Source organism: Thermobia domestica, chromosome 10 (assembly GCF_964235325.1).
Source record: "Thermobia domestica chromosome 10, izTheDome1.hap1.1, whole genome shotgun sequence".
NCBI classification, from domain to species: Eukaryota; Metazoa; Arthropoda; class Insecta; order Zygentoma; family Lepismatidae; genus Thermobia; species Thermobia domestica.
This window is the reverse complement of record NC_137463.1, coordinates 208,816,411-208,841,942: the sequence shown is the minus strand read 5'-3', so window position 1 is coordinate 208,841,942 and position 25,532 is coordinate 208,816,411. Positions and strand designations below refer to the sequence as shown.

The window sequence follows — 25,532 nt, the reverse complement described above, 5'->3', positions numbered from 1 at the left end:
TGTCAATATCAACCACTTTTTACGAAAGATATCTTAAATCAGGAATCTTAAGAAATCTTACCGTTTTCTTATGGCATTATTATTTATAACAGTAATTTTCCCTTTGGAAAAGAACTTACTCTCTCATCTTTAACTGATTTTAGCCCCAAAAGCGGTAATCATCATTAAGTTCTAACAGGATTCCTACTGGTCAGAGAAGTCAGGAAAAACTCCGAGAAAATGGAGCAGATCAGAGAAGTTCAGGAAAAAAGACTGGAAGTCAGGGAAATTTTATAAAACAAATTTTCTAACATCAATTGTATACCAATTTCAGCTTAGTCAACCATTATAGTGGACGTTGTTCAGATATTTATGGGAAGTAAGTGGAATGTACGTATGAGCAATTGATTACTATCTGTCTCTATAGAATAAATGTTCTCATATATAAATATTCACCGTTATTTATTCCTTATTTACATGTCAACGTCATCCGTCACCTGTCATGAAAGTCAAGAAATTTCCAGCCAAACGTCAGGGAAGGTCAGAGAGATCAGGGAAATAGATTTCTCCAGATCAGTAGGAACCCCGTCAAAAGAAAATGCGAGGCAATTCGTATTGCGTCAAAATTATGTTGAATTCGCCGAAATTATGTTGAAAAATTGTTTTAACTAAAGATAGGATATTTAGACATTGAAAATTTGAAAAATAGGCATGGAGAGGCAAATTAGCACTTACAGTTCAAAATATAAATATATAAAATCTAACTTCAAATAGTGAAGATACAAAAACTGAATTCTAGTCCTGAATAGTGTTCAAATAATTTAAAAATATACACGAACATGATTTTTGAAGAACATCTTTTAAAGAAGTAAGAACTACATTATTTTCATGTAGATTTAATAAATAAATTATTTACAGCTTTTATCGCTATATACAGGGTGAGCACAGAAACAGTATCTGATTTTAAAGTGCCATATAATTAACATTTAATTGAATATTTACATGAAGTTTTGTACAGAGCTCAGTAAACTCAAAGTATTTTCCCATCTATCTATTCAGAATCCTAGTTCTGACCATGGCAGCTAGAGGGCAGTAACATCGAAAATGGCGTTCACCCCACAGCAACGAAGCTGGTGCGTTTTACAATTTGCAAAAACAAGCAGTTTTGTGAGAGTGCAGCGTGATTTCAAACGACAATTTAATGCTGATTCACCCACACACAAATCCATTGTGAAGTGGCATAGAACGTTTATTGAGACGGGGTGCATTTGTGATCAAAGAAAAGGACATTCAGGGCGACGTCCAGTCTCTGAGGAAACTGTGGAGCGCGTAAGAGCAGCCTTCGTATACAGCCCACAGAAGTCTACACGTAAAGCTAGCAGAGAGTTGCAGATGCCACAAACAACAGTAAGCAAGATCTTACGCAAGCGTTTGCGGTGTTACCTGTACCGACAGCAGTTGGTTCAGAAGTTATACCCACAAGACAAGGTAAAGCGCCGTGAGTTCTGTGAGACTATGCAAAATTTCATGGAGGACGACGAAAACTTTCTGGCGAAGATCATTTTCAGCGATGAGGCTACATTTCTCTTAAGTGGAAAGGTGAATAGACACAATGTAAGGATATGGGGAACCCAGAATCCTCATGCAACTGTAAATGTGGAACGTGACTCACCGAAAATCAATGTTTTTTGTGCAGTATCAGAGCGTCGGGTGCACGCTCCGTTCTTCTTTCAGAAACAAACAATTACAGGTGAAAGTTACTTAGCATTGCTACGTAACTGGTTGATTCCGCAACTTAGTAATGCAGAGATAGACGACTTCGTTCTACAACAAGATGGAGCACCGCCACACTGGCATCGTGCTGAACGCAGGTTTCTAAACGAGAACCTCCCAAACCGATGGATAGGGCGCTCTGGAGTCAATGATCAAGTTCTTTGCAAGTGGCCTCTAAGATCACCTGACCTCACTGTTTGTGACTTCTTTCTGTGGGGATTTGTGAAGGACAAAGTGTATGCACCTCTACTGCCCGCAACTCTGAATGATCTCCAAGAACGCATCAGTAATGCTGTCAACTCCATCATACCGGATATGCTTCACAACGTGTGGTTGGAGCTAGATTACCGCCTCGATATTACAGGTGGCGCGCACATCGAGTGTTTGTGATGTCAATTATTGCTACAAAAACTTTTTGAGTTTATGTATCACTGTTCAAAATTTCAGCAAAATATTCCTTCGCATATTAAATTGACACTAATTTGAAACCTGGGACTGTTTCTGTGCTCACCCTGTACAGTAGTCCAGTTTTACAGCATTTTACACACAGTAGTTCGAAGAAAGCGAAGATAAATTGTTAAATATATTTTAACTTAATCCAGCAGTCCGTTAAGATAAAAGATTAATTGCAGTTGCATGTGGTAACAATATATTTCTTTATCAGTTAATAAATTATATTTTCCACCTACAAAATATTTTCTCTTAAATCTAAAACAGTCTTTCTATTTCCATGGATGTAATCACGGCATGTTTAACGCATGTAAGAACCTGAGCCAAGATTCACGTGACACATTTTCATTCCTTAATCCTTGTTTTTTGTTTAAATCCTTACAGCCGTAGTAATTCGTTCAGATTTTTCGCTGCAATACTCTCTGCATATTCGGACTGTAATGTGAACATAAGTGAGTCTTTTTTATTTTTTTTAACCGACAGAAGCCTTTCTTAAAACAAGAAATCAAAGTATTATCCGAGTAAAGTCCTTATTTTGAAGAAAATGCGAAGAATAAGTATTATACGACACTTAAGGAATAATATAGCCTCTGTAGGACGAAATGGGTAAAATAAACTGTACTGAAATTAAAGCAAAGACCTCTCTACCGAACTCTTCAACATTATCAGTTTTTGTTTTATTTGTAACATTAAGAAATAGGTATTTCGTTTAACATCCGAACTCAAGTTATAGCAGGAAAGCACGATGGCTTAGTGGTACTCGTTATCTCTGGTGCTAGGTGTCACTTGTTCGATACTGGCCCAAGTGAATCTGTGGTTGACAACATGTATCCATGAGCTTTTTTCTGAGTCTCCCGTTTCCTCCCACCATATCATTCCATATATATATATTCATTATCATTCATCTTTATTAATATCTGTTTCTTTTACCCTAAAGGGGATAAGCACGTGGGACAAGAAACCAGAAATTTAAGTTCATTTCTAATTGTAACATTATGTATATGTGCGAACTTACAGCAGAGAATTAATTTTATTCCCGTGTTCTTGATGGATTCAACCTAAACAATAGGCTTATTTCCTAAGGTTGGAAGAAAGAAGGCACATTCCTAGCTTCATTAAAGTTGGTTAAGTTTTACGGACGTTATCGGCAACAAAAAAACAGATACGCGAATGTTAGTTGAATAGAATGGTAGAACATCACTTACGTTTACTTCAAATATGAGATGATTACCAACCTCAAGTACTGAAAAAAAGAAGGGTGATTTCACAAATCTATTGATGATTTCCTGAATATATGTCACTGATTGTGAGTGTGGTAAATAGTATATTGGGATAAGGAAAAGAAGTATATTTTAAAAAATAAAGAGATTGAAGAGGTAATCCTATTTCAGGATTGTTGAAACATCCAAAAAAAGCAAAATAAAATGTACAAGTGGTTAAGGTATTGAGAAGATCTAAAGAGGACGTAAGTCTCGGAGCCGCTCTATTATACTTGAAAATTTGGCCTTTAATCAGAATTGGAAAATTTCGGATAAAAATATGGATAATTGTTAGAGTGATTTATTGATTTTTTTTCCTGAGGCAGAGTTGTAAAGAGCAGAATGTAAGAGAAGTAAAGAAATATTACGATTTATTCATATTGACACCGCGTCAAAGAGATTGACGATAAAAGTTCCGACAATCATAATAGGTTTCAATCGAAAGAATACTTACCGTAAAATTTGAACTGCAGTTCTATTATTCTCTTGGTTTCCCCTTTTTTAAAATTACATTTTTCTTTCTCTTTGAATTATCCTTTAAGGAGAATACCAGGTCCTTGAAATATTGGAAGTATTTCTTCATGTCAAAAAGACAGGAGTTTAGTTAAGGCGAAGGGAGAAATGTAGTTTACAAAATTGCAGATAAATTCCTTAAACATATATTAAGTACTATATTTTTCCTTTTTCTACAGTTAAAATATGACATTGTTGTGTGTGCATATACGTTGTTCGAAATGCCTTCATCTCAAAACAGACTAGAGACGATACTGAACTTGTGGAATAAAACTCAAAAATATTTAGTTATCGTTGAGCATGGGACAAATGCTGGATTTGAGGTGAGTAGAATTTATAATTGTAAGCTAATATGTATCAGTAGAGAAGCTTGCTTGAGGTAATATTGTTATTTATGTGTCATTTTATATTGGAACTGCTTCATTAAGTAATTGTAAATTTACCCTGTTCCAGTTACATCGTTATAAAAACAGAAACTTCGCTGTGTTCTCTCTGTTACATCAAACAAAACTAAATTCAAATTGTTTCATAATTACTTTTAAAATGATATGTAAGATTAACATATCACTCAAACCTAAAGAGCTTTCGTTAGATATTTCGTCAAATAAAATCGGGAAGTAGGAAGAAAATTAAAAAAAAAAAAAAAAAAAAAAGTAGCTGAAAATCTTCAGGTTAAGCCATATTGGACGCAGGAATTTGTAATATTTTAATCTGACGCTTATCTGGACACACAATTACTTTTGACCGGACTAACTTGCTTCTTACCTGATGTTTCCGTGATGTGGGAACAAACTCGGAATGATAATAGACGATGACAATAGAAGCAATTGGAGAATAGAAACATCTTTAACGTTGTTGGATCTGCAGATTCCGTTAATGTCAAAATGAATTGAGAGCAGGGGAGCGCAAGGGTAACCTCAAAGAAAATTATGATATTTCCTTTGTCTTATAAAAAATTACGAGAAAGCATAAACTGTAATCACTGTGATTGTTGCAAGTGGAAACATGTACAACATCGTCAGCAAAAAATGAAACTTCAGTACTAGAAAAGAATGCTTATGGTGAAGGCAATCTTGTTCACGAGATTTAAGGATGAATGGACAACGATAAAAGAAGCTTTTTGACATATGGAACTACTGTTATAAAACGCGTCGGTTCCGAACTATAGCCCGCCAGAAATTAGTCGAAATAACCATAACTGGAGAAAGACTTGTCGGATTAAGGTCCGATCAAAGAAAATATTTCGTTGTTGGACTCGGAGATTCCATAATTTAAAAATGATTCCATAAATTTACACAGAAATTATTGTACTTGTTTCAAGAAGAACTGTGTACGATAAACTACGAGAAAGACAAGTAAGCGAAATAGGAAGGCAGCTGCAGTTAATATTAAAAGATCTGCATGGGAGGCGAAGAAGTCTGCTTTAGTGCAGCATACATTTCGGCAGCAGTTGAACTAGTCCAACACTGCTCTCAGTATCCACACTTTCCGTTAGGTGCAAACAATTTTTTACTTCGTGCATATTCACAGGACATACGATCTCCCTCCACACCCTAAAAGTAACATTATATAGCAACGAGAAAGTGAAGTAAGGCAATAGTGGTTGGGAAGTCCAGAAATATCGTGCTTTCTTGCGGGAATAACTTCGTGCCGCCGCTGTCTCAAGGGTTTTTCCCATGTACTTCCAAGGGGAAAATTCTCTGGAGTTTTTCCACTATATTGCAAAGCTAAGATAAATTGCCAATACATTTTACAATAATACCTTGAAATACGAAGTTAATCTGATCCAGAACCCTGTCCGAGTTCTCCAAGACATTTTTCTTCTCTTAAAAATATTATAAATTAGATTAAACCGTTGCTGAGTCTCGAACGATTTTAGTAGTAAATACACTGTATTTTAAGATAAAATATTAACGAAATATAACATACTTGAATGAAAATGAACATTTTGGGCTCCAGCTTCTAATAACGAATTAAACAACGAAGTGCATGGATACGCAAGGGAAATGCACCCCAAAACACACGAAATACGTGCTGGGCGTTCGGATTCCGAAGTATTTGTATTCCGAGGCATAATTTGTTAGAATACAATATGCAATCCAGCTACAATCGTAAACACTGGTACAAGTTTGTTTTACTCGAGATACTACACTTTTCTTTCTTTTTTTTATTTGTTTCTTTCTTCTTCTTTTTTTTTTTACTTTTCATTTGCCTGATATGTATATATAAATGTACATACCCGTTATATCTACAAACATAAGTAGTAAAAGAAGAAAGTTGCTAATAGAATGAGTTTTTAAGGCATTAGAAGTAGATTTTATACAAAGGACACACTATATTTATATTCATTATGTGTGACTTCGATTGATCAATTCGCACCGTCACGATCAGTAAATTAATTTTGTATTATTTTAAAATGTTGGTACAAAGAACTAACTAAAAGATAATTTTGACTTGAACGTAATGTAATTCAGCAATGACTTAATAGTTTAATAGGTCACTTATTACCAATGTTTTAGAAATTATTTTTTCTCTATCTTTGGAATCGGGTATCTTACTTGAAATATTCTTCTGATTACTTTTATTTCGCGTTTCTTTGCTGTGCTTTCTGACTGTTACATTATGAAATGTAGGTTACATTTAACTTTGCATTTTTAATTTTAAGTCTGTTATGTGATAAATCGTCAGCAAAACTATCTATATTGGTGTTAGAATATTAATTTTTTATTGAATTTTATTTCAGCTAGTAACTGAAGCAAGGGATTTTATATTAGAACTCAGTAAGGAAGAATCAAACAACGAGCGAATACCAAAAGCTTATGTATTTTCGCCTGTAAGTACTTTCTTTTTCTATGTAATTCAAATATATATTATGTATAGACCCCAGCAGAAATCCATGCCTATCTCCACATATTCGGTAATTCATAACTTCTTAAAAAATTGATCAATCCTAATACAGTTTTCGAGTATATACATAAAGCTTTTTCCTTGAAAAGGAAACTTATTTCTGCATGCAGTGATGTGTAACTACGAGTGTAAATCCATAGTTACTTGGATATGTAAACAACATATACAGTGTAAAAAAAGTAGACTATGTAATGCATGTAGACAATATGTGATCTATGTAATACCCTGATTTCAAGCATTCACACTCCTAAATCCTGACATCACAATAACATAGGATTGCGAAATTTTGCAGCATGAAATACGTATGACTGTTAACCTTTATTTTACCACTTTGTCAGTACACTGCCAGAATAGTAAATCCGTTCTTTCCCGCGTGTCACGTACTGACATAGGCGAAAGGTCTACTTTGACCCGCGAGCACACACATTTTTTTTAAAAAAATGATTCGCCTTATTGTTTGAAGAAATAGTCCATAGTGAAAGGAACCAAAAACGTTGGTTCTCAACCGGTGTGCTCAGGGGTCAAAGTAGACCTTTCGCCTGTGTCAGTACAGTGACACGCGGGAAAGAACGGATTTTCTCTTCTGGTAGTGTACTGACAAGGGTAAAATAAAGGTTAATCAAATCTTATGTTTTTATTATAAAGTTATTAGTAGTTTCGTCCTATCACGTTCAGATTTTGTAGTCGATGTATGTATAGTACGTAGCGTATGCTGTAATACAAGTACTACTTTCATCAACATCTGCAGAACAGTGTTTTGAATGTTTTAACATTGCATGCGATTTTGCCTGTAATGTATTTCATTATGAATGATAATTCTTTCCTTTTATATTTCGTTATGAATGTAAATTCGTTCCTTGAAAACCGAACTGGGTACCTAGTTTTGTTTCTCTGCGTTAAGAGCACCCTACTTCTTCGACTATTAATTTATAAAGCAATGTTTCTCAGCTTAAGATTACATTTTGAAGGTGTTGAAAGAAGAAATGAAAGAAAAAAACAATAAGAAAATTGAAAAAAGAAAAAGCGATTAAAACATTATAACTGATATGGGAGAACACTTTGTGTACAATAGGAAAGGAATTAGTGAGAATAAAGGAAGAACTAAGTATGGGATCGAGACTAAAACCAGTGCTATCAGAAATTGTAATGAATAAATGGGAACAGAGAGTGAGAGAGAAAAGGGATTAAAGATTGTGATGTTTTGCAGATATGTGGATGATTTCTTAGGTGTTTGGAAAGGAACGAAGAGGCAGTTCGAGCAGTTTGTGAGAAGATAAAAAGAATAAGCCTAGAGGTGGAATTAGAAGAATGGAAAATAAACTTTTTAGATATAACAATAAGAAAAGTAGAAGGGAAAATTGAAACAAAGTGGTATAGGAAAAAATGTTCAGCAGGTTTTTATTGCCACAGAAGGAGTGATGTAGATGAAGGAATTAAAAGAAATTTTATAGAAACATGAAGAAAAGGATAAAAATGATACAGACAGTGATAAAGAGAAGAAAAAGGAAGACATCGAGCAGTTCTATAATTAGTGCAGAATGGATATAGTGAAGCTAAATTGAAGGAGGATAGAAGAAGGAAAAGAAGAAGAAAGCGAGAGAAGACAAGAAATGATGGAATAGAGAGCATAGGAGAAGAAACGAAAGTCGTGAAGAACTTATAGAAAAAAGGAGGAATAACGACATACAGAAAAGGGAGTAGAAGAATGTTAGACTTATTAAAAAGGAAGAAAGTAAAGGAAGCAAAGATTAAACTAAGTGATGAAGGAGTTGTATATAGAATTAAATGGAAAGAATGTAATATGAATTGTATAGATGAAACAAAAAAGATGTTGCAGGAAAGGATTAAACAATACAAGAGCGACGTTAGACTGAAGAGGGATAGTAACGCAATATATAAACATATGAAGAAGACAGGACATGAAATAGACTGGAAGGTGTAGAGGGCTGGAGAGAGAAACATTGTAAGAAAATGGAAAGGATAAGAAAGGAAGAAAGCGAGAAATTAATGAACTGGAAGAGTGCACTAAATATGCATAATGTATGGATAAGGATATTGTATAAAGCAGAAAAGGAAAATAGAGGTAACACAGGTGTATTGAGTAGCAGATAGCCAATTAAAAGTTTAAGGTTCTCAAAAGTGAAAGTTGTTCATTAGAATAACACAGATTTGCGTATTAAAAGGTTAAGCTTTCAAGTGAAAGTTACATCATTAAAAGTTGCAAATATGTAATCAATTAAAAATTGTTAAAAATTAAAGGACTCATCCTATTGGTTGCTAGATATGACCTCCTCTCATTTTCTGAGATATACAAGATGTAGTTTGAGAGATTGTATTTTATAATGCGTCTAATGAAGGCAAAGATATTTTGCCGAAACTGTAACGATAATATTCATTAAATAATATATGCTTTGACGGCATTTCGATAGGAGGCAGAATGATTATGTGTTCACAGTTTGCAAATGATACGGTACTTGTTGCGAAATCTGAAAATAAAAACTTGTCGAACTTGTGAGAATTACAAATATTGAAGTAAGGGGATAGAAAATGTCATGATTTCTGAGTGAAAATGTAATTTTATCAAAAATATCTAATAGTAAAACCCTCGTTTTTTTATTTCTTTGAAATCACAAAACTACTCAGTATCATGAGGAAAGTAGTTTTTAATGTAATGATTATACTTTGCATAACATGTGAATTATAATTTACTTCCATATTATAACATGTTAATTCAGACTTTTTTTTTATTTCTTCTTTTGTAGTGTCCACATGATAATCCATGCCCAAGATACCACAATGATCGAACTCCATGCAATTTCGAAGTTTCGTATTTTCCTTTCACGATTGGTAAACCTGGTGATGTTCAAAAAGAAAGGTTCTCGTACGTAGTTTTAAAGAAGGGTATGTACTGTATAAACTTACACTATTTTGCGATAATGCTATTAACTATACATGGGCTCAAATTATACACATACTAAGCACCCCCATAGCAGAACATGCCGCGATCTGCGATGTGATCACAGAAAATTGCCGCGTCTGTGTAGAAAAATTGTCAGAGGAAAAAAAAAAATAACCAACAGAAAAGTATAAAAACATGCCTGCTATGTGTAGATGTCTTAAATGGACGGACTATTCACATAAATATAGTTTGAACTGTTTTTTACGACGTGTAAAGCGTATTTTTAAGAATCAACTGTTTCTTGTGCAGAAAATTTTTGCAGAGTTATGCGGAAAACTTGACTTACAAAAGCTCATCGCAGAAAGAGAAAGAAAGTTGTGCCATCGGGCTAAGCATTATAGGCAAATTGTGTTAATGTTCGCAGTTTGTAACAGTAATGGAGAGACGCCTTAGGGGTCAAATAAGTATAGCGTTTTGGTGGATGTAATGTATCATTGGAAATACGCTTTACGCCCATTACGTAAACATTGGTTGAAAATATCATAGGACTGACGAGAGTGGCATTTGCTTAGACTTGAATTTTTCAGACGTTTCTCGTAATTTTTGCATTATGTCGTACTTTTTTCGTTCGTTCGTTCGTTCGTCAATAGTAAGTTCGTTCTAAAAGTATTGAAGCTTTCCATCCTTGTTTTGTTACTGTTGAGGTTAGCTGAAGACGGTGGAGCATGGAAGCTTCTCACAAGGAAAGTACTTGGGCTCGAACGGGTGAATACGCATTAAAAGGAAAACATGTGTAATGTTTGCACCCCGGAAGAAAACAGTGAGGTCCGTTTTTCTGCAAGATGGTGTAAACGTCCGCAAGAGCAGGGCAAACTAGAGCCCGTACTGTAACTACAGAGCATCTATAAAGTCTGACACGGGCCATTTTTCTGGAGAAGTGTTGGGTGTATGGAAAAATCAGCGTGCATCTACCCCATTATTTCTAGGGGCACATATTCTCAATGAAAAAGTTGTGTCACAGGGTCTTAGAGAGGGTCCAACCAAAATTTTCAAATGGTAAATGGGTCAAGTAGTGTATCGTTAAAAAGGTATTGTGAAAAGAAATAAGGTGAAGCAAGTCCCGATTCTACACGCTCACCCTGTACAAAATGGTAGGTAGTCAAAATGTCAACACAGTTGTCATATAAGAGTCTGTGACCACCATTTTGCATAGGTTGCACATACAAACTCGGGACTTGCTTCACCTTATTTCTTTTTACAATACCTTTCCAACGACATACTACTTGATCCCCCTTACCATTTGAAAATTCTGGTTGGACCCTGTCTGGGACCTTTCGGGAAAACCTGGGACACAACGTTTTCATTCAAAATGTGTGCCCCTACAAATAATGGAATACGTGTGCGCTTATTTTTTCCATACATCCAACACTTTTTCTCAAAAATGGCCCGGGGTCAGACTTCATAGACGCTCTTTAGTTATGGCATGTGCTGTACTTTGCCCTGCTCTTGCGGACGTTTACATCATCTTGCAGATAAACGAACTTCACTAATTGCTACCGGGATTCTAACATTACACATGTTTTCCTTTTTACACATGTTTTGCGTACTCACCCGTTCGAGCCCAAGTACTTTCCTTGTCAGTTGCCACAAGTGAACTACTAATAATGGCGGAATACTTATGAAATGAAGTGAAATTTCTGAGTTTCACGTCCCACGGTTATGCCGATTAGGCTAAAGGAGACGGTGATGATGAGTAATGAATGAATTGGTGGAATGAAGAAAGTGGGAGAAAACGGGAGAACCCCGAGAAAACCCACGTACACGGTGTTTGTCCACCACAAAGTTCACTTGGCGGGGACTGGGATCGAACCCGGGACTCCAAGCACCAGAGGTGAACGCTCTACCACAGCCCCCGCGGAATACTTATGTTGCTGTTGATGATGATGATATGGAGATACCTGACCCTGGGAGCCCGTTGACGATGCTCACATTGCTAAACAACATTTTCCCGAAAAATTTCGGTTATATATATATATATATATATATATATATATATATAGGTTTCCCCGAATTTATAGGTCATTCATGACACGTGTGTAGTATCATTCAAAAGCTTGATTTACTTTAAAGTCGATGGCGTACAGTGGTACGAAATACTTAAAACGTGGCCAAAATTCAAAATCTCTTTCAAATGGGTATGCTACGGTTTTTGACCTCACTGATCACGAACTTGGTATAAAAATTAAAAACTTCAAAATGGCGGTTCAAATTTTGAAAAAAAAAGTAGAATAAAGTAAGAAATAATTATATACTGTAGGTTTGCAACCCACAGATTACAAATTTAATATCAAAATGAAAAATTGAAAATAGTGGATCCAATATCGCGGATCAATTTTTTTGTAATAAATAAATAAATAAATAAAATAAAAAATAAATCATATAAAATGCAGTATGTGTTTGTGAAAATGTATAATTACACTTTAAAAATCGAAATTATACAAGAAAGAAGAATTATCCAGTGTTAATGAAGAATTAGTGCAAAAAATAGGATATAAATAAAGCTTTTTTTTTTTTTTTTTAGCAATTCAGTTTATTAAAAAGTCTACAAAATACAAAATTTAATCGGCTTAACTGCAATCATCATCAGCTGCTTCATGTGAATCTTCATCCGAATCTTCAGATGAAGTTTTTTGTAAATATTCCTCACAAGATGAGATAGTATAGCTGGTGAACATAATAATTTCACTGGATCTTCAGATAATTTTTTTTTTTTACTTCCTTCTGAGTCTCTTCTCGCAAGGTTGAAATGTGCGGATCTGATGTTGCCATAAGTCTTAAAAAAAAAAAAAAAAAAATCTTCCATACACACGTCTCAGGAACGCTCTCGTGAGAAGTCTTCGCGGTATCTCCTTATCAACCTATTTAACTTATTCTTAAGCTTCGCAACGACCACTCCTCGAAGATAGGCGGTTTTCCAAAGCTTCAGCTATAATTTTTTGACCACTTTTCAAATGGCCTTTCAACTAAACAAGTATCTCTTTTCTCGATAATTGGATGATTTCATCTTTTAAACCTGAAATTACTATAATTAATATTATCAAATAATCACTTCTTGTATTACTAAATGAATTCAATTACTAATTTAATTCAGTTTATTGTACATATTTCATATGAATTATAAAATAATGAAAACAAAAATGTGTGTGTATAGAGATGCAAGGGCTCGAAAAAAAAACGGCTTCTTTAAAAAAAAAACGGTTTTTTCTGCTTTGCTTTTTTGCTTGAGAAATTTTGGGCTTTTTTCAAAATTTTGCTTTAAATTGATAAAGCAAACTTTGTTTCATTTCATTCGTGGTTGATGTAGATAATAATATAGAACCTCTAAAATAAACCATGAATTTCGAAAAGATTTTTTTTTTAAATTCTTAACATATTTACATTATGAATTCCAAAGGATTAACCAATATATATATATAATAATTTTTTAACTTCTTATACAGAAAAATAAGTACTTTTTTAAAAAAATAGATACACAAATAACTAGCAAAATTGTATGTAGTATTTTTACTTCAAAATATCACACACCCTCTTTTTGAAACAAAAAATAAAACATGAGAGAAATACATTTATATGATAATCTTAAAAGCTGCACATCAAGAACTTGGTTTCGGGTGGTTCTGTACATTCTTGAAATTTTTAAGTTTTAACTTTCATATACATTGTATGAATATTTCGAACAAATTTTTCATTCATTGATCACATACGTAATAATGTTACCACCTATCAGGTGCTTGGAATCTGCAAAATCGGTAAAATTCCGAATTATATAATGCACTAACTGTTCCTTGAGCTTGTACAGAATCGGGAAAGTACCAAATTTTCTGTTAATGGATCATATGCGTAATAGGCTGTTCATCTGATCGTGCGGTTTCCTAGACTTATAACCGCCATCACGGTTTACCCAGTCCTGAAGGTTTCTGAATTTTTAACGACAGGAATTCAACATATCATTACGAAACTTAAAAAAAAAAAAAAAAAAAAAAAAAAAAACTATGGAATACATTTAAGAAGAGTGGAAAGAATCAATCACTGTTCCAATTCACAAGAAAGGCGACAAAACTGAATGTAATAATTATCGAGGCATTTCTAACATTCTATTAACAAGATTGATTCCATACGCAAATGAAATTATTGGAGATTATCAGTGTGGATTTAGGGAAATCGATCAACTATCGACCAGATATTTACTATTCGATAAATACTCGAAAAGAAATGGGAATATGTTACCCAGTACATCAGCTGTTTATTGGTTTTAAAAAGGCTTACGACTCGGATAGGAGGGAAACATTGTACAACATTCTTACAGAATCCGGAATACCGAAAAAGCTAGTTAGATTAATTAAAATGTGAATCCCAAAGTAAAGTCCGAGCAGAAAAATTCTTGTCCATGAACTTCCACGTCGAAAATGGCCTGAAACAAGGAGATGCGTTATCGCCATTATTGTTCAGCTTTGTTCCGGAGTACGCTATAAGGAAATTAAAGATAGCAACCAGGCCCTAGAGCTGAATTGTATTCACCAGGTTACGGCGTATGCTGATGATGCAAATTTAATAGGGGATGATAGAACAATATAAAGAAATGCAAAGTCCTTATTATACGTTTACAGCGACATTGGTTTAGAAGTAAATGCAGAGAAAGCTAACTAAATACATGGAAGTTCACCGGGATCGTAATATGGCAAATTATGGATGCATTAAAATATCAAATAATACTTTCGACAAAGTGGATACTTTCAAATATCTGGGATCAATATCACCAGACCAAAATCATATCCACAAAGAAATTAAATGTCGACTGAAATCAGGAAATTGGTGGTATTATTTAGTCCAAAGTATTTTGTTGTCGCGAATTCTGTCGAGGAATTTAAAGCTTAAAATATATAAAGCGATAATCATACCTGTTGTGTTGTATGGTTGTAAAACATGGTCGTTTGAGGGAAGAACGCAGATTGAAAGTATTTGAAATATTCGGACCCAAGAGGAACGGGAATGAGGGAAACTTCATAACGAAGAAATGCATAATTTATACGGTTTATCAAACATCGTTACGGTCATCAAGTGTAGGAGGCTCAGGTGGGCAGGTCATGCATCCAGAATGAAAGAAGGTAGGAACGCTTTCAAAGTTTTAACTGAAAATCCAATCGAAAAACGTCCATTAGGAAGACTTAATCGCAGATGAGAGGACAATATTAAAATGGATCTCGCAGGAATAGGAATACAAAGTAAAAAATGGATCCAGTAGGCTAAGGATTGAAGTCAGTGGAGAGCTTTTGAAGTCAGTGGAGAGCTTTTGTGAACGCGGCATTGAACCTTTGGATTCCATAGGCCATAGAGAGAGAGAATATATTTAAGTTAAGCACAACTGCACAACAACCATGAGTGAGTGGTTAGCTTTAGCGCTTCTATCGGGAAGTCCGGGATTCAATCCCGCATTCGACCATTTTGACAAAAGTTTTTCTTAATTGTATCTGTGAATGTAGAGATAATGCGTGTACTATGAGTTCTGGTCGACTTCCTTTTTTATCGTTTTTAAATCGTTGTTATTACTAAGTACCAGCAGTGACGGATTTGCGAAAGGGGTTAGGGTGGGGATGTTTTACGGGTGAAGCTTGTATCGCGAAATTATAGAATTTTTAAAACAAACGAAATATTTATGTCTTTACTCATAAACTTCAAGCTCTTCTAAAATAAAAATTAGGTATTTTTAGAAAAACTAAACATTAATAAGAAAAATCCCTCCCAAAATACTTTTCTAAATCCGCCACTGTTTACTAGTATAAAATGGTCTTCAAGGTTGTATCCGGAAGGTTATTGCTGAATATACAAACAAAACGAAATATTAGTTATGCTTGTACTCATAAACTCCCAAATAAAAATTAGGAAATTTTAGAAAAAACAAACATTAAGGAGAGAAACACCTCCCAAAATACTTTTCTGAATTCGCTACTGATTATTTGTATAAAATAGTATTCAAGATTGTATCCGGAAGATTATTGCTAGATCATTGCACAGCTAGAGTATAACAAGAATGTGGAAGTACGCTTTGACAGATATATTGACAAACGTACGCTCTGACGGATATATTGAAAAACAACTTATGTGCTAGAAGCTAGAGTAGGCCTACTAATCTCTAGGAAATGAAACACGGATGACTAAAATGAAATGATATAGAAAAGAAAAAATGTCGATACTTAAGAAGTTAAGATAAATATCTTCCACAGTTGTCCTCAAATACTACAAGTTAAATATCTTCCACAGTTGCCCTCAAATACTACGTACTTTATGTTTACTTTAATTCATAAAACATGTGTTCCATCCATCATCATGATGAATTCCAGAGCGAAATATAGCATTTAGGTCATGAAATCTTATTTAAATTTAGAGTATACTATAAGAAAGCTATTTAAATAAAAAAATCATGAAAATGAAAAAAGCCAAAATTTCCAAAATTCTGTTTTTTTTTTCTTCAAAAAAGTCGGGTTTTTATGTGCAAAAAACCATCGATTAAAAAAAGCCGGCGTTTTTGCATCTCTATATATGCATCAACTATCCTTTTCTATGTAATACTGAAGTATTCTTTCTCTTTCTTTATTTGTTGCCCTTCGTGTTATTCTTATTCGTGCATGCCTTATAAACATAATTTTCACTTATTTTATAATAATTTGAGCTTTTTAAAAATGTTTTTGTTCAATATTAACAAAATAATAAAATATTCATCAACTGGAACTTTTTATTCATTCGTTACTTACGAAAAAAGGCGCAGCTAAGTGCAGCTGTTCTTATTATATTCTTGTAGTAAATCGATCACAGATTATGCTTCAATACAAAATTTAGCGGAATAGAGCGTCATATTTAATTTTTAAGGTAAGTTTTTAATCCACTTCGAAATAATTTCAATTTTTTTTTATATAAACATTAATGAAAATAAATATATCGTAATTAATGTATTATAAATAATGTGATGTTAACATACTTTACATACCGTCCAGAAGAACGTCCATTGTGATTGAAACAGATCGGAAAAGTATACAATTAAATATTTCAGAAGAACTCGAGCTATATTTCTCACGCGCAGCAGCTGTTACGAGATACAAAAAATTAGATTTACTTTGACATCCAGTATTATTTCTGGTATAAACGACGAAACGTTTCCATGGGTGAAGTTTAGGAGATCAACTGTCACAGTAGCCAACGTCATACTTAAAATAACCAAATAGAAACTTTCACATTTTCATTTTTAGCCACGTTTTAGGCATTTCGTACCACTGTGGGCGTCCGGACCTTGCATCTGCGATAGTTAGGGTTTGAGCCTTCCAGAGATATCATGTTTTAATTTTTTCAACAATGTCTCAGGTCATATCTGATTCGATTCTTTTATATTTATGCTTTTTATGCATATTTCTACAACTAGAGGCAAGGGCATGCATTATCGTTTAAACTACTTTTTCGGAAGGTACCTGCACCCTGTGCCCCAACTGTTCAGTTATGTTTCCAGATTTTTCATTTTGTTCTAAATTCCCGAAAAACGCCTGAATTTCGTGTCCGAGGGACATTTGTGTGCTATCATTCGAAAATTGATTTGAGAGATAATGGTGTAGGAGCATGAATTTAGGATATGAACATCAGGTTCCTAAGTTAAAATCTAAAATTTCCTTTTGAGACACGCGATTTTAAGAGAGTTCTGTGTAACGCATTATGACAATAGTAAGAATATACAGTGTGATTTGCATTTATATGTTTTATGTGGTTCAGTCTGTAAGGTTCGTGTTACGATAGTTATAATGAAATGATTTAATATCAGAATTATACTAGTCAATATTAGGTTTTCAATATGATAAATAAGTGAGCAATTAATAATGTAAGTGACTGAATAAGTGAGTCCGTGAGCAATTTATTTATTTATTTGGTTTTGCAAACTCATCCAGATTTAGATTCAGGCAAAGTTTTAAGTTGTGTCTTTTTTAATTCAAATTTTTCTTTTCGTTTCGTGTAATAATTTATTTTCGCAGAAATACTGAAGTAGTCGTCTTGTGTATTAGTATGTGAACGTAGAATTTATTTATACAGTGTACCAACGATAAGTATACTAAGCAGAATGTTGAGCAAAATATTACATATAATATCAAGAGTACAAATTATTTCAAAGTTCAGTGCAATTTCTTTTTCTTAACCTTCGCGTTATGTTACTCCCTTTTAATTGGAGTCTTGTCAAAAGTCGTTTCCAAATTATATTTTTCTTTTGATCAAACTGATTTCAACAGTCATTGATTGACATTACTTTAGTATACTCTATTATTAATTACAGAAGCGATGAGACATTTTCATGCTATGACTTTGTAGTTTGTTTAATAGTCGTAATATTAAGCGATTGTCTTTTAACACAAAGTTAGAAAGAAACATAAAGTACATTGCTAAGAAGTTAATGTTACACTTAAACGTGAGATTCTTTTTCTGATCAAAATTCCTTAAAATTATCCTACTTCTTAAACAAAAGATAATTTTATATAAGTAAGATTTCATAAATATTTCTCTTGCTGTAGTAAAGATAACTACAGGGGTTAATTATTATGTCTATGTGGAAATGCAGTTGTTCATATTTTCGATGTAATCAATCTTGTGTGAATGTTAATTCTTGAGAAAGCTAGAAATAGTGAAGTAATTGTTGTGATATCTTGAATCAAACCTTCGAAACCTATTATTTTATATATAGTACTTAGCTTTTAAATCTGTTTCAGTTATTACATAGCTAGAATACTAGTAAAAGGCTTTTCATTTGTAACGTAATTTAAATAGGACCTCGTCCAGAAGACGATCCACAGTGGCCTAGAATAGTTAGAGCTCCCCTGTTACGAAAGAAACATGTAATATGTAGAATGTGTGTGGCTGAAGGATGTTTGAGAGAGATCATATTTACTCCAAGGAAACATGGGAAGTAAGTATATTTTTCAACAGTAAGTATTGTATAATTATAGACACAGACATTATTTGGTCACATCACGCATTTGCCTATTAGCGAAACAGATGTGAGCCTTTTAAATTTTCTGTGTAGGGTGTTCGAAAAAAATTATCAAAAATCTTTGGAAAGTGCTTCCCCGCACGAAAATCATAGTATATATTCTGCAGGGGCGAATTTGATTTTCATCGCAGCTAACCAAAAGTGTGAATGCTGGTACTAAGAAAAACACATATAAAAGGTTTTAGTATACGAGCCGAAGTTCCAAATTTGCGAAACATCTCTAATTCATGGTTATGGTAAATCACAACCCTGCCCTGACTAACGTGGTCTTCTAGGATAACGATGCTTACAGCCAAGGCTATTTTAAAGGATTAAAGTTCGTTCTTTTGACAGACTCTATAGTCAACAACTCAGTAAATATTATATATGTTTAAAAAAATCACAGTTCAAAGAGTGTAATTTCAACTGCTTCGCTGGCAATATAATTACATTTTCATTACAATAATTGTTATATTAGTGACATAAACATGAAACAATATAAAATACTCACAAGCGAGGGTCACGAAGTGGCTCCGCTGAGATCCGAACGAGACAATTGTGTTTGCATTTGATGTCATAACTAGACGAACCCCTAAGTTATACGTGCCACCGGGCGGAATATTGTGAGTTACAACATATTTCTGTAATGTGAAAGCTACAAAGCTGGCATAATAGTTTGAAGCGGAACATTTGTTCGGAAACGGTTGGGTAACTGGAAAACTCGGTGAACACGTATCCTATCATTTTCAAGGGTACACTTTTTGGTATAAAAAAGGTTGCCCCAGAGCCCCCTGCAGGGTCCCAGACAGGTTCAACTGAAAAGTTTCAAATGGCAAGAGGCTTAAGTAACACATCGTTTGAAAGTTGTGAAATAAAGAAAATGGAGCAAGTCTCGACTCAAAATGGCGGTGGGTCAAAATGTTACACAAAAACTTAATTGAAAAGTCCATAACCACCCCTATAAATCGGAAACGGTGAGACAAATGTGAAAACTGGAAAGGACGTGTGGCATCATTTTCAAACTACAATGATTTAAATTAAAATGTCTTGTCCCAGGGGTCCCACAGAGTCCCAGGTGGGGTCCAACTAAAAAAGTCATATCGTTTGAAAGCTGTTCTTAAATGAAATAAGATAGAGCAAGTCTCGACTCTCTAGGATAATCCTGTGCAAAATGGCGATGGGTCAAAATGTAAACACAAACTTAACTGAAAAGTCTATGGTCACCTTGAATCGAAGATTGCCGCTTAAAACCTATGTCAATCATAACAGTACAAATCTAAATCTATTTTTCTCTATTATGTATTTAGAAACAATAGAAAGACTAAACAACAGTTGAATTTCGATTCACTTCAACTATCATTTCATTTCGTAACAACACATATATGTTTTGTTCCGAATGCACGTTCGTCACAGTTTTCTCGATATTTACGTGGATATAACGAATATGCGGTGACCACACAACTCTCACTTCCTATTCATACTGCTAAACAAAAGTTGAATACCTTCTGGTGTTTTTCTAAATTTATCATACGTAGTTCATACATAAAGGACTTGCTGCACCAGTCAGGTTAGGGGCTCTATTGTAACGTATTCATGATGGTTACATTTGTATCCATCCGTTGGTTTGATCACAATATTTCAAGTAATACCAAATGTACAAAAAGCGTTCATTTATAAGATTGGTGAGCAGTACCAAACCACGTGTAAATCATTTCAGTACATCGAGCTGCGCCAAACTTCGTTGGTTTTGTCACAATATTCCAACAAATAACATATTTATATACAAACTCAGTTTTTGTGCTTGCAGCCATATTGGATTACAGATGATACTCTTTGATATTTTGTGGATATTTACTATTGACCATAAGCATAAATACCACATTTCACCTCTCCAACATCAGTAGCTTGAGCTGGACATGCGTTCGAAATATAGTGCGGCATTTTGAACTCAAGATGTCGCGTTTTTGGACATTTCGCATCTTTTCGTCACGTACTAATCAATATTCATGCCAAATTTGGTTTTCCTAGATTCAGTAGTTTGATATGCCTATCCTTTCGACATACGTTTTAAGCGACCATCTTGGATTCAAGGTGGCCATATATTTTTCAATTAAGCTTTTGTTTACATTTTGCCCTGCCGTCATTTTGCACAGGGTTGTCGTAGAGAGTCGAGACTTGCTCCGTCTTCTTTCATTTAACAACCGCTTTCAAATGATATGCTACTTAACTCCTTTGCTATTTGAAACTTTTTAGTTGGACACTACCTAGGACCCTGTGGGGTCCCTGAGAAGACGTTTTAACTTAAATGGTTGTACTTTGAAAATAATGCCACATGTCCTTTCCTGTTTTCACATTTGTTTCACCGTTTCCGATTTATAGGGGTGGTCATGGACTTTTCAATTAAGTTTTTGTTTATATTTTGACCCGCCACCATTTTGCACAGGGTTGTTGTAGAGAGTCGAGACTTGCTCCATTTTCTTTCATTTTACAACAGCTTTCAAACGATATGTTACTTAACCTTCTTACCATTTGAAATTTTTGATTTGGACCCCGTCTTGGAACCTGCGAGGAATCCTGGGGCAAATTTTTTACCCCAAAAAGTGTGCCCTTGAAAATGATGGGGTACGTGTTCGCGAGTTTTCCATTTACTCAACAGTTTTCGAGCAAGTGATTCGGTTCAAACTATTCTACAAGGTAATTTTTTTGTAGCTTTTACATTACAAAATATGTTATAACTCACGATATTCCGCCCAGTGGCACGCATAACTTCGGGATTCGTCTAGTTATAACATATCAAATGCAAACACAATTATTTCGTTCGGATCTCAGCGGAGCCACTTCGTGACCCTCCCTTGTCAGGAAATGAAGTCACTATGTAACAACATCTTTTTATGTAACATATAAAAATTACCTTTTTAACTAAAAAAAACAAGAACTTCTATATAAAGAAAACTTATTCATTTGCAACACTGGATTATAGCATGCAAAAATAAAACTTCTGGGCTAAAACGTTAAACATTTAATCTTTCATTTTAAAATAATATAACACCAATAATATTACGAAAACATGAAACCGTTTTTTATACATGGAGTTTGTACTTGAATCTTACTAGAAGTAACTTTTTTCGTTATCTGCGTGAGAAGTTATCAAACTTCATGGAAGGACAGATAGGACAGCCAGTTAAACATAAGAAATGCTGATTTTTAAGGTATCTTTATATAATACAAACATAAAATATTCACTTAGAATCATGTCTTTTCAAAAAGGTAACAAACATTAAGAGTAGCAAATAAATAAATAAATAAATAAATAGAAATAAAAAGAGAGAAAAAGCTAAAAACTGCGACGCCCCTACAATACAGATATTTATTAATTTAATGGAAGCAGTTTGAAAAAGCGCAACTTACCATTTTCATCCGGTACTGGCCCACCCTTCGTTCTCAGAACAGCACGGAGTGGCGTGAAATTGAGTCATAGAGGTTGTGAATGGAAACAGGTTGAATGTTACACTGTTCTGCATGCACTGAATCACTCAGTTCGGTTAGAGGAGCTGGAGGCTGAAATCTGGACCAGAATGGACCACAAATGTTGTATTCAGGTTCAGGGATTAAGCGGGCCACGGGAGATGTTTAACTTCATTTAACTTCATCCTAATGTTTGACAAACCACTCCGCAACAGCTCCAACTGTGTGAATGGTACAGTATCATTTTATAGCGTTATTGGCCGAAAACAAGATCTGGAACATGAAAATACACATGGTCTTCTAAATTATGACATAATCACGGGTAGTGATATGAACGGTAAGCGTCAGCACAGTATCCACTGAAAACCAGGATATTGCCGCCCACATCACAGTGCCGCCTTCATGTTCACTGTTGGGCGTCTGCCACACATAAGCACTGTTCGTGGTCTGAAATAAGGTAAACAATGATTTGTTTTACTATAGCACATCTTCCCAATCATCAGCGGTGCGTGTTGCATATTCAGGGTATCGTTATAGTCCGTTATCAACCGTTTTGTCCATACAGCTCGACTCCATATGTTCATGTTGCCAACGCAAGCTATGGGAGGTGCTGCTTAAGTTCTTCCGTCACTTAAACCTCTGTCGCACGACGGCTCTGAGTGACAATCTGTTTTAATGCTCGGCGGGCCCTGTCACCGAGAGTTTCTTCTTACCTCTGTTCCTTTTCATTGAGTGGTTTTTCCGTGAATTTTGTAGGTTCATCACCTTGAAAACTCTCCTACGACACCCAACTCACTTGCTACTTTCGTTATGCTTGCTTCATATATCCGAGCGCCAACAATTACCCTCGTTGGAAATCAGAAATCGCCCATTTTTCTCTATCACCGTCTGCTCAGTTACTGCACACTTCCGCTCCTCACGTGATACTGAATTTGTCCTAACACACTACCAGTAACATTCCGACACTGCGGTCGTCGCCTAGACGTGTTCCCAATTCCAGGGTTTCCATATAGACTAATATTAGGGCACAAATTCGTTGTTTCGGAGCTATAGTCTGCCGAAAAATGGGTCGAAGCAAGAAAGTGGGCTCGAGAAAGTAATGTCAGATGAAGGTTCGACTAAAAGAACATAGTAATCATTTCGAGCCTAGATTTCATTAATGTAACAGTGGACGTGAAATAGGGACGATAACAATGTTAGCCTCGAAGCACAGAAAGAGATTCACACTAGGTATGAAATAACTACTATTTCGATTACTTGACTTTCATGTGGACATTTTGTCCTGGAGTTAACGTTATGACGCTTTTCATATCGTTTCGGCTACTTTTCTGCCTGCTGTAATCCAAACTTTCGTACGTGTATTTGTGCACCCAGGTTGACCAATATTTTTTTTTTTTTTTTTTTTGTTTTGTTTTCGGGAGGGTACATTTCGCAGAGTTCCCTGATGTTTCCGAGCAACCTATATAATATTTGCTCAAGTCATTACATAGCTTTTCGAATTTAAAAGGCATTGTGAACCTATTATGTAAAAGTAGATATAATATTCAAATATAAAATATATTCAAGTGTTAGTAAGTGGAATATTTTCACTTTCACAAAAAAAAAAGAAAGAAAAAATAAATAATTAAATAAATATAAAATTAAAAAGGTATGATCTATTTAGTTTTATAGCCAGCAAGTATTTCAACATATTGAAGATGTAATATTCAGTAGTATGTGAATTCAGTAGGAAAAAATACTTCGTGCAAACACAGGTTCTGAATATTTGCGTTCGTTAGGTTTTAATCTTTTATGTAGTGTACGAAGGCAGTTACATCAGAAGCTTTCCACACGAAAATCTTTATGTATTCTGAAATCTCTGAATTCCTAATTAACATGAATAAATCATTATTATCATTATTATAACAAATAAATTAATGTATTTTTGCTTAAAATACATGATATGTTTGATAGTAATAATTTTTTAACAAGAAAGATTTAACTTTGATACTTTCCGGTAATTTATTTAACACACACCTATTACAGAGCCAATTGCTCCAATTACAGCAGGTGAATACAAATTTTATATGCAATTGTGAAATTGCTAAATAATCTATTAGATTAAAATAAATATAAGAAAAAAAACACACAAAAAAGAAAAAAGTCTAAAATAGCAACATTCATGCAGGATATTTTTTCTTTTTTGAATGCAAAAACATAATCATTACATTACATAAGCAGGGTTCAAAAACAATTGAATCAATTTTATATACTTTTCCAAAGACATCGTAAAATCCCCGACTATTCCAGATTTTATAATATCATTATGTTTCTTACAAAGTCTCACAAGTGGTGAATTTTTATGGGAGGTTGTTTTAGATTTAGGTATAACAAATGGTAATCGTACTCTTAAAGATCTACTAGTGCTAAATTTTAACATTTCCAGAAAATCTTGATTAACTATAATACCATTAATAATTTTAAATAGAAAAACATGATGTATTATTTCCCTCCTTTTCACCAGAGACGTACAATTAAATTCCCTTAAGATAACACTATAGTTCACTTTCATTTCATACGCAGAGATTTCGAATCTCTTGTACCATAAATACTTTAAAGATTTTTTTGTATTGATTCGATTTTCCTTATTTGGTTATCATAACAGGGGGACCATACTAATGAAGCGTACTCTAATTTACTTCTAACTAATGAATTAAATAATTTAACTAACACTTCTGCGTTATTTAATTCCTTTGAATTTCTAATTATGAATCCTAAAGCTTTATAGGATTCATTAACAAAGTAACACCCAAATTCTTAATTTGTGTTGATCTTTGTAATATTTCATTGTGAATTTTATAATTATATTGAGCTGGTTCACTTTGTCGTGAAAAAGTAATAACAGAACATTTTTTAACGTTAAATTGTAATTTATTATCAATACTCCATTTGTAGCAACTGTCAAGATCCTTTTGTAATTTCTTTGCGTCTTCCATATTATTTATTGCCCGAAATATTTTTAAGTCATCCGCGTACAACACACATTTGGAATATTTTATAACGCCAGGCAAATCATTAATAAACAAAAGGAAAAAGAGTGGACCCAGTTTAGACCCTTGAATATTCCTGAATGAATCACGTATCTATCTGAACATAGCCCATTATAAGTAACAAACTGTACACGTTCTCTTAAATAGGATTTAATTAGAGTTAATAACGCTTCTGATAAGCTCAAATTTGCTAATTTGTTAAG

General features: G+C 34.2%; 1 protein-coding gene across 2 annotated transcripts in view; it reads left to right on the top strand.

Moving 5' to 3' along the window:
• Positions 1-25,532, top strand: part of LOC145662960 (ribosome assembly protein METTL17, mitochondrial) — a 57,650-nt gene that overhangs the window by 30,291 nt on the left and 1,827 nt on the right. For both annotated transcript variants that reach the window (XM_081729022.1, XM_081729023.1), the window contains exons 6-9: positions 4,154-4,297; positions 6,718-6,807; positions 9,644-9,782; positions 18,634-18,772. In XM_081729022.1, the coding sequence (XP_081585148.1) occupies positions 4,154-4,297; positions 6,718-6,807; positions 9,644-9,782; positions 18,634-18,772 (512 nt within the window). The remainder of the gene's footprint in view (positions 1-4,153; positions 4,298-6,717; positions 6,808-9,643; positions 9,783-18,633; positions 18,773-25,532) is intronic.